We start from the raw sequence: 16,168 nt of genomic DNA on the forward strand, positions 1-16,168 counted from the left end.
TTCAATATATGATATATAAAATTAAGTTTTTAATATATGATTAGACTATTATAATGTTATAATAGAAAAAGTTTACACAAATTTTAATACATAAACTCCTAAAAAATGAAAATGGAGGCTTTTGGGCCTTGAACGTTGGGCTTTTCTCCAAACAGTTAGCCCAAGATTGCCACAAAATGAGATATAAACAAACACTATGCGCTAAACCTGACCCGGACCAATCCATCGCCGATCGGTGCAAAGCTCGGAACGCAGAGCATATTAAGAGTAGATAGTGTATGGCATTGCCTTCGTTCCTCTTCAATTCAATCGCCAACAACATCTGGTAATTTATCTTTTATTTATTTATTTATCTATCTAATTTTTTCTTTTTATTTATTTAATTGTATAACCAAAAATTTCTGGCTTTTAATATTCAGAATTTTGATTTTGAACTTTCTTGTAATTATTATTATTCGATGAATTTTTCATCGGGATCTTTCCTTTGATGCTCGGCAAGAAAGCGCATATTTTTATTTTACATATTTTCTATTTTTTCCATGTTATCCAAAATAATTTAAATTTAAATATATATTATGCCTACTTCGTTAGATTTTAATTGAGATTTGACATAAATTCTTTTGTGTTATTATTATGATATATTTTATTTTTTTTTTTTTTTCAAATTTCAGTGAATTGTATAAATGGGTATGTCGAATATCGTTGCTGCACATTAAAGTATGATTTTTTTTTTTAAAAAATTATTTTGTCGGTCATTTTGATTTGTTATATAGTTATGAATTTTATTGTGAATTCATCTTCCGGGTATATGTTATTTGTGAGTTGCATGATCAAAATGTCTTCTTTATCGTTAAATATTTATGTTTAATCGTTAATTTTGCGTGTTTAGATTATCAGCTGTTTCATTGATTGGCATTCTAGGGCATTTAAATTAATTCTTAGGGTTTTCTTATTAATATTAGCGATGTTGTTTCTACTTATCATTATGTACATTTATCATATTTATTAATTTGGATGCAGTTTTGGTATTCCTTGTTCATTCATTTATAGTTAAATATTATGAGCTTGAGTAGTACCACTTCTCAATTTGTTTATGTTATTAGCTGTGCTTGTTATTGAATTTTTCATTATGATCGTGTTTTTTTCTGCTTTGGATTTTAAAATTTATCTGTTTATAGGTTATCTTTTCCTTCTTGTTATTGCTTTAAGTTTTCTTAAGTATCAGTATCTGATCAGCATAAATTTTGATAGTAAGCTTTCTTGAAAGTAGCCTCAAGCCCTTCTGGATCACTTTTTGATGTATGTGTAATTCTTTTGGTTCATATTTTGATTGTTCAATGCTTACTATTTTTCATCTAGTAGCTTATATTTGGAGAAATGTGAATGCATTTTTTCTTTGTGTGGTTTATGTTGTGGAAACTCAACATTTTTATACTTTCCAAGGTAAAAATCTCTAATTTTGTTAATAATTTGTGTAACACTTTTCTATTAATAGCAATTATCATGATTGTTAAGTTTCATTTTAGCCAAACAGTTGCTAAATTTTGAGTGTGCATAACCAGGAAAATTTGAAGCAAAGGAATATGGAACACATGGATTTTGATCAGGTAGTAGACATTCCTGACACTCCTGATAGATCAGCCACTCGGAATATTAATGCTGGGGATTCTGTTGGGAAAGAAAGTAAGTTTGCCTTAACCGGACACTTGAGAAATCCTGATTTTGTGGATGAAGGATGTTTAAATCATCCAAGGCCTAGAAGCCGGTTGGTTAGTGAAAATGGGCAAAATAGAAGACTTCATATACATCCTTTGAGAAATACCAGCAATGTTAATAAAATTGAGCATTGCAGTAACTCCATCACTTTATCTCCATCTGAAAATCCTCATGCTTCCAGAAATGTTTCTCTATTTCGGAGAACGGTAATAGATGAGAAAACAAAGCATGAGACCAGGAACACACAACACATGAATGAGGGAAAACTGTTGTGCTCGAAATTTCCTTCTAAATCATCAACTCCTCGAGAAGATAATACTAGGGTAGATTTAAGTGAACAGAATGGGAATGAAAAAATATGCCAAATGGCTTTATCACATGGTAAATCGAAAGATCTTCCTTCTAAAGAGATAAGGGAAGGTCAAAATGTGGCCACTGGTGTTTCTTTGTATTGGCCCCTAAATGTTCCTAAGACATCCAGAGTTTCTGGTAAGGGGAAGGAAAAGATAGGGGATAATACAAACAATGGTTCTGCCTCAGTTACTCATCATGGAAAAGTGATTGATCTTTCTGATGGTTCTCCACATAGCCATAGAAAACAAATGCCTACATATCATCATTCTCTTCTGTCACCAAGATGTAATGGGCAAAAAAAATTGGTTAGAAATGGGTGTATCTCTCCACATAATATTGAAGTTAGGGCTAAACAATTAGCTGAGTGTTCCCAAAATTGCTCTGAAGGCGCTGAAAAAGGTCATACTAGGGATGTGGTTTCTGGTGGTTCAGGTATTATTGATATCAGTGATATAGTTGCTGAAGGCAACAGTTCTAATAGATCTAAAGGGATAATGAACCATCCTTCAACGTTAAAGGAGCGTAATCCAAAAATTATTCAACTGTCTGGCAGGTAATGTGTGTACATTATTTTAGATGTCTTTGTTTTTATTGAAAGATTGTTTTTTATTATTATTCTCCATGATTGCTATTTTGTTTTACACACATGGAGCTGATAATCCTTGATTTGAGAGTTTTATAGGGTTGAGTGACTGCTCTCAGTTATCTTTGTGTCTTTTTGGCACCTCAATGGGGATTGTTTGTATTGGATTTGTTTTCATACATATGTATACATGCGCGCGCGCACACACACACACTCTCATAATCACCTTTGGATTTTTATATGAAAAATATCATTTCGGTGCAATGAGTGAATCCAATGGTATTCAAGCATGGTCCTCGTATAATCATATCAAGACAGTACTAACTAGAGAACCACTATGTATATTATATATAATTTTTCTGTTATTTGGATATCTTAATATTTTTTACTATCAAGACCTTATAATTGATATCATTTCAGTCCAATGAGTCGATCCAGCGGTATTCAAGCACAGTCTTGATATTATTATATTAGGACAGTCCTAACTAGAGAATTTCCCTCTGTGTGTGTGTGTGTGTGTGTGTAATTTGAGAACCTAACTTTTCATATTGAGAGCAGTCATTCTTTTGTGAGTTGTAGATGAGTTAATGTAATTAGCCTTTAAATCAATTAACTGTGGTTATATTATTTACCACATTTGCATTAGTTTTAAATTCTTTTCTGATAATTTGCTATGGCTTCATGTGCCGATTGACTTGTTTCACTATTAACTATGAAGAACCGCTATAAATACTAAATTATTAATGTGATTCCAAAGCAGTCTGAGCCTGTGCAAATTGTGTGTTGGTATAGCAGATCTGGTCCTAGTATTTGCATGTAAATGATATAAGGTCATGTCCCTGCTAACCTGTCTGAAATATTCCATTTGTTGTGCTCATGGTGTTAATCAACTTGAGTCCTCACTAATAAATAAACTGATACATCATTTGATCACTTCCTTATCTGGGTTGTTCATGGTATCCTGCGTCCAACTATGCATTGTCAAACTATTTTTCTCTTTTATGATTATTATTTGTTATCTATTTATCAGCATAGATTTTGAAGGGTTTGAGGTGCCGTAGAATAGAAGTGTAGAGAAACAGAATTTGATGTGATGTTGTTAAATTCTTTTAGTCTCTTTTTTATGCTTATTTAGTTTTTCTCTTATTTTGTTTGTGTTTATTTTTCCAAACTATTTGATATGAACGTTTTAGTTGGAGTTGTTTAAATTTTGGCACATAAAAAGTATTACCTATAGTAAACAGAAAAGTTTATTAAATATGTGATCTCAGACAGTATGGCTCATATCTGTATATACTGATGCTACTAATAAGCATGGTGGCCCAGTTGTCTTTAACTTATGTGCCAGACCCTAAAGCATGTTTTGTTTCTGCACCAGTTCTGCAGCTATTAATGAAGTCAATGGCAATGGTCAAGCCAGTGGAGATGCATTGGAATGCTTTGAAGGGTTAGGGGGATGGAGAAGCACACGCTATTGGCCAAAGAAGGTAGACCAGCCAAAGTGTGATGCAACTGGATCTCACTTGAGGAGAAATGGTGATGTTGGGTGCTCTGAGATTAAACAACAAATTAGGGATAACTGGAGTAGAAAAAACTATGGAACTGGAGATCAGACTTCATCTGAAACAGCTTCTGGGCTTGTGTCAGAGCCGATCCAAGTGAGTGAACCACATAGAGTTGCTAAAACTCTGACTAAAAGGCAAAAAAAGCATGAATCAACTTCAAGAAATCAAACCGAAAGCTCTAGAACAGTTTCCGATGACTCAGAAATTATTTTTCTTTGTTCTTCTGGTGAATCATCCATGGCAAGATCATCCAGAAGCCAGATTCATCAACATCAGGGCACTTTGGATATTGATGTGTTGTCAAATGAGATGAGACAAAGTGATTCCCAAGAAATAGGTTGCTCTGACAATGATCACTCAGATGCTAGAGCTAGACAGTTTGAAGCAGATGAGATGTTGGCTCGTGAACTCCAAGAACAATTGTACCATGAGTTGCCTTTATTTGGTGGTGGTGAGGTATGTCTCCCTAATTAGGGATGCCTTTTTTGGTGTGATTCAATCCTTTAGATGCTTTAGGTTTTCATGTTCCTTGACTTCAAACAGATTGATGAGCACATAGCACTAATGCTGCAGCAAGAGGAGGATGTATTCCCTTTTTCTAATCAAAATCCCAATGCGTTGCGTCCTGTAAGTTAATTTATTTTTGTGTTGCTAATAACATGACAATGAGCATTTAATTCATATTAATGACTGGATGACTAGATTTTCTTGAAATATTGTGGTTTTTGTGTAGTAATGAACCTGTGGCTGGTACAGTTCCAGACATCTATACTAAAAATAACAAAACTGTGTTTTGTTTGATTCTTTTATCTTTGCCATGGCTGTTAACAGAGCCATTAATAAACTTGACAAATATCAGGAATTTTCTAAATTTATGATTAAAATTTAATAAAATGGGTTGTGAGGTGTAGCACAGGTGACTTTTCTCTGGACCTCTTGATTTTGTACCTTGAAAGCAAGCATTTATTCTTTTGTTCCAGACAGTAGCATGGTAAAAATTTGTTATGGTGTGACATGTTTAACATATGTAATGTTATTCCGGTGTGAAAATTTTGTGTAATGCCACCATTTCTAGCTTTCTATACTTTATACAATACTTATTTGGTACACAGTGCATGGTTAAGGGACACTCATTTTGATTTTATGATAAACTATGGATTATTTTGAGAGATGGAACATAGTGATCTCAAAAATTCAGGCAGAATGGATTTCTTTGGGGTTAATTTTAGTATCTATGTTATTTCAGTAGGCCTTTCCCCCTTATTTTACTTTCTGATTCTTGTTGGTTCCATTTTAATAATAATATGATATGTTTTATGTATTTTGGATAGAGAGAAAGAAAGATGTTATATTGTTTCTGTGGAATCTAATAAAATATCTTTTTGAGTTTTCATGTGCTTGTATTTGAATAGGATCTTTATTTGGCATTGCCCAAAGGGTTTGCAGTTAAATCAATAACTTATTTAGTTGATTCTGATTGCGTAATCAGAAAAATGAAGATAATTGTATACATATCACATCTATGAAAGAAGGCAATCACATCTTTAAGCAAAAGCTTTAAATTCTTCTGAGAGATTGACACAGTATATCTTCAGTTAACTGGGAAAAGGGTAGTAAATACTGCTTGTAGAAGACGAATCAGACAGCTCAAACTAAAATTGGACTCATGACTATGCTGTCGAGAGCAAATTTGAGAAATTCTAGAATTACCTTGAAGCTAAAATTAAGAACCAAACAAGTAGCTTAACAGGTCTAAGTTAGATTTCAACTGAGACTTTTAAATTTATTTTTATGACTGGAGATCCTCTCTTGTCTCCCAAATCTTCTGTGATTTACATCCTATGCAACCGATATTGAATTGTGTAATTTTAAAAAATTGTTGTGGAAAAGTAAATATGTTCCTTCAGTGTTGTACCATTTTCTTTTGTTTTCTATTTTTCAGAAGACTATACCTTGACGTTCTGATAATTGTGTAAATTTTCTATAGTATAATGTGACATTTATGTATTTTGCCTTCTTATATAGAGAACGCCAATCCATTCATATAGACAGCCTCAGTCACGGCTCTTACAGAATTCCTCAAATAGGAGGGCAACTCGAGCCAGAGTTCACACTTCTAATGGAGTGGCACAGTTGAGGAGTCGTTTAAGCAATCGACCTCGTGCAGCACCATCCAGAGCTAGGAATTTTCAGTTTCCTTTGGACATGGACATAGACATGGTATAATTTCTTTTCCCATTTTTTCCCAGTCCCTTGCTTGTGTTATTTATTTATAATTATGCTGTCTTTTTCGCTCATCTCAATTCTATGTGATGGAGTGCAAACAGAAGAGAAGTTGATTGTAAAGTTGGACTCAATGTCACTTGCGCATATGATCAGATGAATAAATGTTTTATTGCCACTTTAATGTTTTAATGAGATATGTGAAGATTTAACGCTAAAAGAGATGAGCTCAGCAAGAGTAATAAATGAATGAATCTAAGCATCGTATGCATTAGCCAAAACTACAGTGGTAATCTTGGTTACATTGGTTTCTGAAAAACATGTTTTAATGGGTAGGTGCTCTTTTTTTGGGAGTATGTAATCTTAGATGCCTGTCCTTATGATGTGAATTCAGTTCTCTGAAAATTTATCATAGTTGTCAGTGTAAGTTCTTTAGACATGTTTGAAAGATCTTAATTATCTGCTTTGAAGTATGCATACTAATATTTTGGGGTGAATTTTTTTTAAAAATAGCTTTTTATGAACACCCTTGTGGTGAATACCATCTTGAATCCTATCAGTGATTGTTGAAGCTATACTAAAAGTTGGGGTATTAAAAATATCTTTGTTCAGACTGTAGCTCTTTTCTATCTTTGTCTGATCTCATTTTATATTTTTCATTCCTTTATGAGCTAGTAACATACATGTAGTTATTGAACCTTTTCAGTTTTCACCAAGTTTCTGCTGCTTTCTACTTGTTATACTGATTACAAGGCTTTGTAATAATATGATACTTGTCCACTTTGCAAAGTGGACAATCAGTTAGGGTATGCTGACCTTATGGCCAAAGTGGATTGTCTGTTGGAGAATGAGGGGAAAGTGTGTTGATTTATAAGTTTATAAGGTTTTACCACATTACATAACATTAGGTGAGCCGAATGTGAAAACTGATACTTTGATTTCTCGTGCAGAGAATTGACATGTTGGAAGCATTGGAGGCTGCAGTTGGGAATTTTACAGATAGAGGAGCAGCCAGCCGCATCTCTCAACTTCAGCGTGATTTCAATGAGTAATGTCTTCTTCTATTTGTTAATAAATTTGCATTCTCTCAACTTCATTTGTTGATATTTTTATAAATATATGGAGTTTTTTTTCTCTATTATAAAAATTCATTACCTTTTTTACTGAGGTGTGCAAATCCAAGAATACGTTACTAGATCACTTTCATTTGAATGGATGACAATGTCTTTTGTAAAATTTCTCACAAGTTTTTCAAAATATCCTTCAGAGGGATTATATGGTCATATCTGCTACTGTTTATACTGATATCTTGAATTGGTAACTAGGAGCGTTTACATATTTTGGTGTTCATTTGGGCATATTGGACTGAGTCAGGACAGAATTTGATGTAAAATAACAATTTTACTAGGTATTATTTGGTTGAGATTCGATAAGAACTGGTGTAGGAACACGCACCTTGATTTAGATTTTAGGGTAGCACTATGTTTTGCTCTGAACTTATGAAGAATTATAAAACACTAAGGTATTGGTTTCTTTACCTTGTAAATTGTGTAGGAGAGTTGGAGGATTGCCCTGCATTGCTTCCAACTGTTGCTCCTTTAAGTCAGAAAAAATTATTTGTAGTTCAAGGGTCAACATTTTGGTGATGTTAAAAAGACTTTTTGGAGTTCTGTTACATTGTGTATTCTTATTTTTTGTAGATGTAACTTGTTTGTTTTCATCTGCTATACTGTTATATATTATTTTTGCATTCTGAACTACTATATAATTCTTTAGAAATTTCAATCCCATTGCCCCTTTTTCCATGGTTTTTATCTTTTTAGGTAAGAGATGCATGTGTTCCTAAGTGATCTGGCTGTTTCTATCAATCATTGGTTTGTCTTCTGGTTATGACAGAAAGGGTGTGAATACCAAAGTAATAATATATGAAGCTCAACGATGAATGCCCAAAACTTTAAAATATGCCTTTTAGTCACCATAATGTCAGATCATAAAAGTATGGGTAGCCATTTTCAAGCTGCATGGTTTCTTGTTCAGATGTGTTTTATTCTTTTATAAACTGAAAGTGGAAAATAAATAGCAAACATATGGACAAAGTTGGCATAGAATAGTCAACCCCTTTCTTATAGTTAAAGAAGTGAAATATTGAAGTTTATCTTGCCTCCATTTTTTCTCTTGCAGGAATGATTATGAGATGTTGTTGGCCCTTGATGACAATAATAACCAAAATGGTGCATCTGACAGTCAGATCAATAGTTTGCCGCTGTCCACGGTACAGGTAATTTTCCTTGTATGTGAGTTTAGAAAACCCATTTCAATACTAGGCGGTCTTTCTTCTTTTATTAAAGGCTGATATCTGAGTAGTCATCTGGTATCAGATTTATTTGCTAATTTCTATCTTTCACTGTGTTTGTCAACACAGACTGAAAATTTGGAAGAGTCGTGTGCAATTTGTCTTGATGCCCCAACTATTGGAGAAACCATACGGCACCTTCCTTGCTTGCACAAATTTCACAAAGCTGTAAGAATCTCATCTCCACAATTTCATGTACTTTCAAGTAACATAGATCATTAAACATATTATTGTTCTGATTTGTTGTGGCAGTGTATTGATCCATGGCTCAGCAGGAAACCGTCCTGTCCAGTTTGCAAGTCATCGATAACTTGATTAGTTCGGGAATTTCTTTTACAAGTGTACCCAAAGGTTATAATTGTTATGTTCCCTTTTGCATTCTTAAATTCCTACAAAAAAAAAAAAAAAGTGCTTAAGGTTTAACTTTTTGGGTGATTCTAGTACTTCTTTTAGTTTGATCTTTGAAGTAATTTCTCCAGTAACTTCTGTCCTGGGGAAAATTGCAAAACATAGTGATATTAAATAGTCATGAATTTTAGTTTTTGATGGTATTGATGAGGTTGCTACATCTGTCTTGGTGGCATTTTCTGTGTAGCTGGTAGATTGGGTTGAACTGACCCAAGTGCCGGTCTTACCTAGATCAAATGCTCGATCAATCTTGGACAGACGATGTCGATCCAGAAGCCTAGGCTGGTCACAAAAGTGATCTGGATTGGAGTCTGATTCAAGAGTGCTATGACATTCTGTTCGAATGGGTGTTGAATGGCTATTCTGGAAAAAATATATTTTGCTCATCCCGATATTCAGGAAGCAAGTGCAAAATGCACAGGCATGTCGTTTGTATTGTTGCCAATCTGGTTTTCGTAACTTCATCTGTACACCAACAGAATAAAGGCATGCATCATAAAGTTACATTGAGCTGCAATGCAATATGTTGATGCCTGGACCTAGCTATTCACTTGTATTAATTCTGTCATTCGTAAGTATGCTTTCATATTATCATTTCTGGTATTAATACTGTCATTCGTAAGTATGCTTTCATATTATCATTTCTAGTCATTTGCTCACTAAGGTAGGAAAGGGAGTGAATTCAGAAAGTACAACACAACTTTAAGAAGTCTTTTAGATAATGATACACGTGTATTTAATTGTATACTTAAAAAAGTATGTATTGATAAATGAATTTGTTGATTGGGATAGAAGGATTTTTCTTTCAATTGCCTAAAATGAGAGAAAGTAAAAAGTTTTCTTTAATTGGACAAAACCAACAACCATGTGTAATCATTTACCATTAAAATACGTAAAGGTTATTATAGTAATATATTTTTTATTATTTAAATATTTTATTATTAACAATAATGTGACAAGTAATATAAGTTAGATTTAAATCGAATCGAGTCTGAATAAGATGAAATTTATTTTTGGCTCGGATTTGTTACACATGAAAAAACACTAGTTTGTGTTTGACTTGTTGCTTAATTTAAGAGTTCATATTCGATTCAAATTCGTGTAGATAGATTAAACACAGCTTGAGTTTACATGAGATGTTTGACTTGGTTTCCTTAGATGATATTGTTTCTTCTAATTTTTTTTTAATAATGTGAACTATGCTTACCTCACAAATTGAGAATACCTTTGTCCAGGTTTAAGTTTGTTTTTCTTAGTACTCTTTAACTCATATTTGGGTTTGTGTTCATTTATCTTATATTTGTATTTGGTCTCATTTTAAATTCGAATAAATTTATTTCGAATCCAACCCTAAATATAAAAAGTAATCTAATTATCATTTTCGTCTTAATATTAAAAAAATGTAATATTTAAAAATTATATATAAAAAATTTAAGTAAAATAATATTTTAGTATTTATTTATTATATTTAATTAAATATAATAATAATAATTTGTATTTAATAATTTTTAAATAATTTATTAAATTATTATGCACAATTGTAATTTTTTTAAATATTAATCATATAACAAGCAAAAATTAAATAAGCTTTATTTTTAAAATTCTTCTAATTTTAATAGAAGATCTTTATGATTAATACAACGTTTAAACGCCAATAAAAATTCTGTCGTTGATATTTAAGAAGTTTACATTCTCTTTGAAAATATGTATTAAATAATATTTAATAATATTCAGGCAACAAGCGGAAAGTTAGTTACGCATGGGCAGCATCATTGTTAGGTTTGCGTATACATCATTTCTTCTTTTTGGCCCATCACCTCACCATTTCCCATTTTTTCTTACTCTACGCGCCTTTAAGCGCGTCTTCCCATGAGGCCACCACTATTTTTCCTTTTACAAATAACAAATATATATGGTTTATTTAATATTAACTTAAATACTTTCTTTTCTTGTGAAAAATTAAAAAAGGCTTTTAAATAAAATAGAAGATACACCTAAGGAAGAAAAGGAATGTGTTTGGGAACCTTTTTACATAAAGGAAAAAAAAAATTTTGATTCAGACAAATTCAAAGACACGCGTTGGAAGGGAGAGTGAAGAAGAAGAGAGTTGCATCACCGTTCATATCCATTCACTTCATGCCACGCATTTCAATAACATCTTCTGGAGTGTAGGTATTTAAATACAGCCCCTCCCTTTTTCCTTCAAAATGATCACAATAACTCATTCGACTCGTTGAAAATGGAGAAAGCGATCAACAGACAGCAAGTGTTGCTCCAGCATCTCCGCCCTTCTAATTCTTCTTCTCACAATTACGAGTCCGCTCTTGCCGTATGTTTCTTTCTCTTTATCGTTTTTCTATTTCTATTTACTCACTTATTACCATCTCAAGTTTTCAGAAATGATTGTATGTATCTGCCTTGTGATAATTTATATTTTATCTGAATTTCGAATAGGATTTGTTTAGAATTTAATTTCTTTTTTGATCATTCCATGTCTATTTATTTAATTTTTTTTTGTACTTTTTAGAACTAGAAATACTGTTAGGATGGTACGTCAAATATGTTCTTTGATGTTAGAGCTATAATTTGAGTTCTAGATTTGTATCTTTGATTTAAAGATTGTTTCTATGTGGAAATTGATGAAAATTGGGTTTGATGATGGGAACCAGGCATCAGTATGTGCTGCAGGGGATAGCGCCGCATATCATAGGGCTTCTGTTTATGGAGACGATGTGGTGATTGTGGCGTACGTTAATTTTGATCATTAATGAATTATTAGACTTCCTTTTTGGTTTTCTTCAAGCTTTTGCTAATGAAATTTATGTTACAGAGCTCATCGTACTGCACTTTGTAAATCAAAGAGGGGCGGTTTCAAGGACACTTACCCGGATGATTTACTCGCACCTGTTTTGAAGGTATGTACTCTTCATCATTATGTGTTGTTAGAAAGGTGTGTTTAGACTCATTTTATGACTGTCAAAAGCATTTTCAGATTGTAGGGGTTGAACTTAGGTTTGTTAAGTAGATGTGAAGGGTTCTTGCCATATCAATATTCATTTTCTTAAAAGGCTTTTATATTGAAGCTTTCTTTACAAACTGTCCAGAAGCATCGTTAACTAATGTAAAGACAAAATTTTTAATTTATATGTTAATGTGGTGTACGCTCATGTGGTTGCAGGCATTGATAGAGAAAACAAACTTGGATCCAAGTGAAGTTGGGGACATTGTTGTGGGAACAGTCTTGGCTGCAGGGTCCCAAAGAGCTAGTGAATGCAGGATGGCTGCATTCTATGCTGGTTTCCCTGGTGTGTATATATATCTCTGTTAATGTGTACAAATTTTTTCTTATGATAGGTCCTGATTTTCATTTACATTTTTTGGATTGTATATATGCTGCAGATACTGTGCCGCTTAGAACTGTGAATAGGCAATGCTCATCTGGTCTTCAGGCAGTTGCTGATGTAGCTGCTGCTATTAAAGCTGGCTTTTATGACATTGGTAAGGTCAACCTTATCATATATTTTGTCTCTCTTTGTTGATTTATGTTTGAAGGCTTGGCTTATTTCCATAATTCTTTTGAATGAATTTAGGTATTGGAGCTGGGTTGGAATCCATGACAGCCAATCCAATGGCTTGGGAAGGTTCAGTCAATCCAAAAGTATATGTCTATTATCTGTCCTGTGTCATTTGCATCTTACAAGTTTATTTGGTCCTGACATAATTTCCATTTTTCAATTAATGCAGGTGAAGGAATTTGAACAAGCCCGGAATTGCCTTCTTCCCATGGGTATTACTTCAGAAAATGTTGCACATCGTTTTGGTGTGACAAGGCAGGAACAAGACCAGGCTGCTGTGAGTTAATTGAAATAATCATTGTGCTGTAAGAGGATCATGTGATAATTATCTTATACCATATATCTTTTAGGTCGAGTCTCATAGGAAGGCTGCTGCTGCCACTGCTACTGGTAAATTTAAAGATGAAATCATCCCTGTGGCTACCAAGGTATCTACTTTTGTAACAGTTTTATCAATTTGATATGTTTAACATACATCCTTTATACTCTTCTGCCCCTGTTTAACTTGAGGCACTAATAAAAATACCCTGTATGAAGATTGTTGACCCAAAAACTGGTGATGAGAAACCTGTTACAATCACAGTTGATGATGGGATTCGACCAAATGCATCATTATCAGATTTGGCAAAGTTGAAGCCTGTGTTTAAGAAAGATGGGAGCACAACAGCTGGTATATGATTATGTAGCATCCATTCTTTCTTTGTGTGTTCATTGGTTTATTTTGGTTTTGCCTGATTGTGTTGCACCTCCATTGTAGGAAATTCTAGCCAAGTGAGTGATGGTGCTGGTGCTGTACTGCTCATGAAGAGAAGCGTCGCCATGCGTAAAGGCCTGCCAATTCTTGGTGTATTCAGGTCTTGTATACTTACAAGTTTCGTGTATCTGACTAATAAATGCCTAAAACTGTCATTCCAAATTTTAGGTGCATGGATGTTGGACAATGATTTTGTATACTTATAGGCATGAGTTATGGACATTTATTGAAATTCATTGGCTTTCTGACTCCACAAATGTAGTGACATAGATGATGGACTAGCATATTCTAAACCCTAATTAGATTATTGACTTTCTGATGGATTCTTGTGGTTGTGATTGCTGATCTTGGTGCATAACTAGCATTTAGTAATTCTTTTTCTTATGATTGGTTTCTTCCTGTGGCACTTTGTGAAATTTTTGTTTTGAGCTTATTTAGCACTAATAAACACTCTCAGCTTGATTCCAAATTGGGTTTGTTTGAGCATAAAACATTGAAAAGAGACATACAACAGTTGATTCATGGATGGTTTGATTCTCTGTTATTTGTGTGATATCTTTCCTGATAGAACCTTTTTTAAAGAACTGAAAAGTTTTCAATTATGTAAGCCATGCTGTGGTATCTGAAGGAACTGGATTCTTATGCTAGTGATGATGGTTTGTTGTAAATAATACCCTTGGCTTGAGATTTCTCTGTTTCTTGACCTTGTCAATTTGTTTGTGGCCTCATAACTTTCCAGATCCTTCTGATGGGGAATGAGAATTTTTGTTCTTGACCATGTATCAGCAAAGTTTGTTTTCCCTGTTTTGGATTTTAAGAGTTGACTGTACCCATAAATATCTCATCACTTTTGTTCTTGGTTAACTTGTCAATCGATTTAATTGAGATGTTATGGCCCTTCAGTGACCGTTATATGAATGGGTTCCACAGTTGGTGAGAAACAAGTGAAGTTCTTTACTTAAATTGAAGTAATGATTGTGCAGGACTTTTGCTGCTGTTGGTGTTGATCCTGCCATCATGGGTGTCGGCCCAGCTGTGGCAATTCCAGCTGCAGTTAAGGCTGCTGGTCTTGAACTTGATGATATTGATCTTTTTGAAATAAATGAGGTATTAAATTTTGTGCGGCTTAACCTTATCAGTTTTCTTAGTTTTTTACTGAAGGCATTGTTTCTTAATTATGCAATTGTTTTATTATACCTTGTGCAGGCATTTGCATCCCAATTTGTATATTGCCGTAACAAGCTGGGCCTTGATCCAGAAAAGATCAATGTTAATGGAGGTGCAATGGCCATTGGACATCCTTTGGGTGCAACAGGTAATTATAGTCGAATTATAATTAATTAAATATAACTACTATGATTTTAAATCTAGCAATATTAGTTATTCACGTACAAGAGATATTGAGAGCAATCAAGACTTAATGGTTTCACGACCAAAAAAAAAAAAAAAATCTTTATTTCTTTAACATCTTCGTATTAAAAAAACATTGCCTTTGGGGGTTTTAGTCCCACAGGAAAGGGGGTTGGGGGAGGGCAACCCAAAATAGGAAATCAATGAGGTTTTATATACCGTTGATTGCCTAAAATGGTTTCTTTATCACTATAACTGTGTCTGTTGTAGCTAGCTAGGAAAATTGTCATTTGGCTGTTAAGCTGCAAAATCTATTTTAACTCAAATTTCTGAATCAGAAACATGGCTTAATGGCAAGCTTTTGCTTGCATTCTACTTTTGTTAGTTGCTGACATTGTCTTTAAATAGTGTTTAGCTGAATGCAAAATTTTTTAATTTTGATTAGACATTTCAGAGTGTTAGCATCTACCTTTGATAGAATTGTGTTTGACTTGAATGCAAAATATCATTGTCGGCTTCTAAGGGACAAGTGAGATTTAGATGAATCCTTATTATTAAGTTTACAAATACAAAATGTATTGCTACTGCATCAATTTTGTTACATATTTTTTCTGACTATTTTGTGTTTGTCACAGGTGCCCGGTGTGTCGCCACTCTCTTGCACGAGATGAAGCGGCGAGGCAGAGACTGCCGCTTTGGAGTGGTATCCATGTGCATAGGTATTCTTTCTTTCTCTTTCCCTCAATTGAATGTTGTTTTAGTATGTGGTTGACCCTTATAAATGCCTATGCAGGCACAGGGATGGGGGCAGCCGCTGTGTTTGAAAGAGGTGACACCGCAGATGAGCTTTGTAATGCAAGGAAAGTTGAAACCAATAGTCTCTTATCAAAGGATGCTCGGTAGAATACATTTGTTGGTTGCTGCACCTTTTATGGATTATGTCATGCACGGGATTGGGAATTTAATAAAAGCATTGTAATAATAATTGTTGTGTTCTCATATACAGAAATGAGCACTCTGGTTAAATGGATGATCATGTCCAGTTAGTCTTTGGAAATCTTACGAAGTAAACTAGAAAATTTGTGTTACAGCGGCGCCACTTTCAATTGCTCGTCATACATAAAAGTTGGCTTTTACAGTTTTGGTCTTCTCTTTGAAGATGGTTGATGAAGATCGCTCATTTCTAGTATCAATGGACTCTTAAGGGTGTGTTCGGTATGGTTCAGTACGAGTATAGGTCAAGTAAAAGATTAATGTTTATTAAAAGTTAATAAATATAAATAATTA

General features: G+C 33.7%; 2 protein-coding genes across 2 annotated transcripts; both read left to right on the top strand.

Moving 5' to 3' along the window:
* Nucleotides 1-194: 194 nt before the first annotated feature.
* LOC123221077 lies at nucleotides 195-9,345 on the top strand. Its single transcript, XM_044643756.1, has 9 exons — nucleotides 195-325; nucleotides 1,563-2,623; nucleotides 4,032-4,674; nucleotides 4,762-4,845; nucleotides 6,244-6,438; nucleotides 7,392-7,489; nucleotides 8,623-8,719; nucleotides 8,864-8,962; nucleotides 9,047-9,345. Exons 2-9 carry the CDS (start codon nucleotides 1,584-1,586, stop codon nucleotides 9,107-9,109), a joined length of 2,319 nt encoding a protein of 772 aa, XP_044499691.1. The 5' UTR covers nucleotides 195-325; nucleotides 1,563-1,583; the 3' UTR covers nucleotides 9,110-9,345.
* A 2,025-nt stretch (nucleotides 9,346-11,370) lies between these two features.
* Nucleotides 11,371-15,969, top strand: LOC123220748 (3-ketoacyl-CoA thiolase 2, peroxisomal). Its single transcript, XM_044643320.1, has 14 exons — nucleotides 11,371-11,531; nucleotides 11,872-11,948; nucleotides 12,033-12,117; nucleotides 12,381-12,507; nucleotides 12,602-12,700; nucleotides 12,793-12,860; nucleotides 12,947-13,054; nucleotides 13,128-13,205; nucleotides 13,315-13,447; nucleotides 13,535-13,631; nucleotides 14,515-14,638; nucleotides 14,738-14,846; nucleotides 15,517-15,600; nucleotides 15,675-15,969. The coding sequence occupies exons 1-14, from the start codon at nucleotides 11,442-11,444 to the stop codon at nucleotides 15,782-15,784; spliced, it is 1,389 nt and encodes a 462-aa protein (XP_044499255.1). The 5' UTR covers nucleotides 11,371-11,441; the 3' UTR covers nucleotides 15,785-15,969.
* The last annotated feature ends 199 nt before the right edge of the window (nucleotides 15,970-16,168 follow it).

Source organism: Mangifera indica, chromosome 7 (assembly GCF_011075055.1).
Source record: "Mangifera indica cultivar Alphonso chromosome 7, CATAS_Mindica_2.1, whole genome shotgun sequence".
Classification (NCBI taxonomy): Eukaryota; Viridiplantae; Streptophyta; class Magnoliopsida; order Sapindales; family Anacardiaceae; genus Mangifera; species Mangifera indica.

What these genes read in the sequence shown, in the direction of transcription:
- LOC123220748 (XM_044643320.1), top strand. Translation starts at nt 11,442, where the DNA reads ATGGAGAAAGCGATCAACAGACAGCAAGTGTTGCTCCAGCATCTCCGC. An exon ending in ATTACGAGTCCGCTCTTGCC is followed by an intron (nt 11,532 to 11,871) that starts GTATGTTTCTTT and finishes GATGGGAACCAG; the next exon opens with GCATCAGTATGTGCTGCAGG. An exon ending in AGGAACAAGACCAGGCTGCT is followed by an intron (nt 13,055 to 13,127) that starts GTGAGTTAATTG and finishes TATATCTTTTAG; the next exon opens with GTCGAGTCTCATAGGAAGGC.
- LOC123221077 (XM_044643756.1), top strand. Translation starts at nt 1,584, where the DNA reads ATGGAACACATGGATTTTGATCAGGTAGTAGACATTCCTGACACTCCT. An exon ending in CTTTATTTGGTGGTGGTGAG is followed by an intron (nt 4,675 to 4,761) that starts GTATGTCTCCCT and finishes GACTTCAAACAG; the next exon opens with ATTGATGAGCACATAGCACT. An exon ending in TGGACATGGACATAGACATG is followed by an intron (nt 6,439 to 7,391) that starts GTATAATTTCTT and finishes TTTCTCGTGCAG; the next exon opens with AGAATTGACATGTTGGAAGC.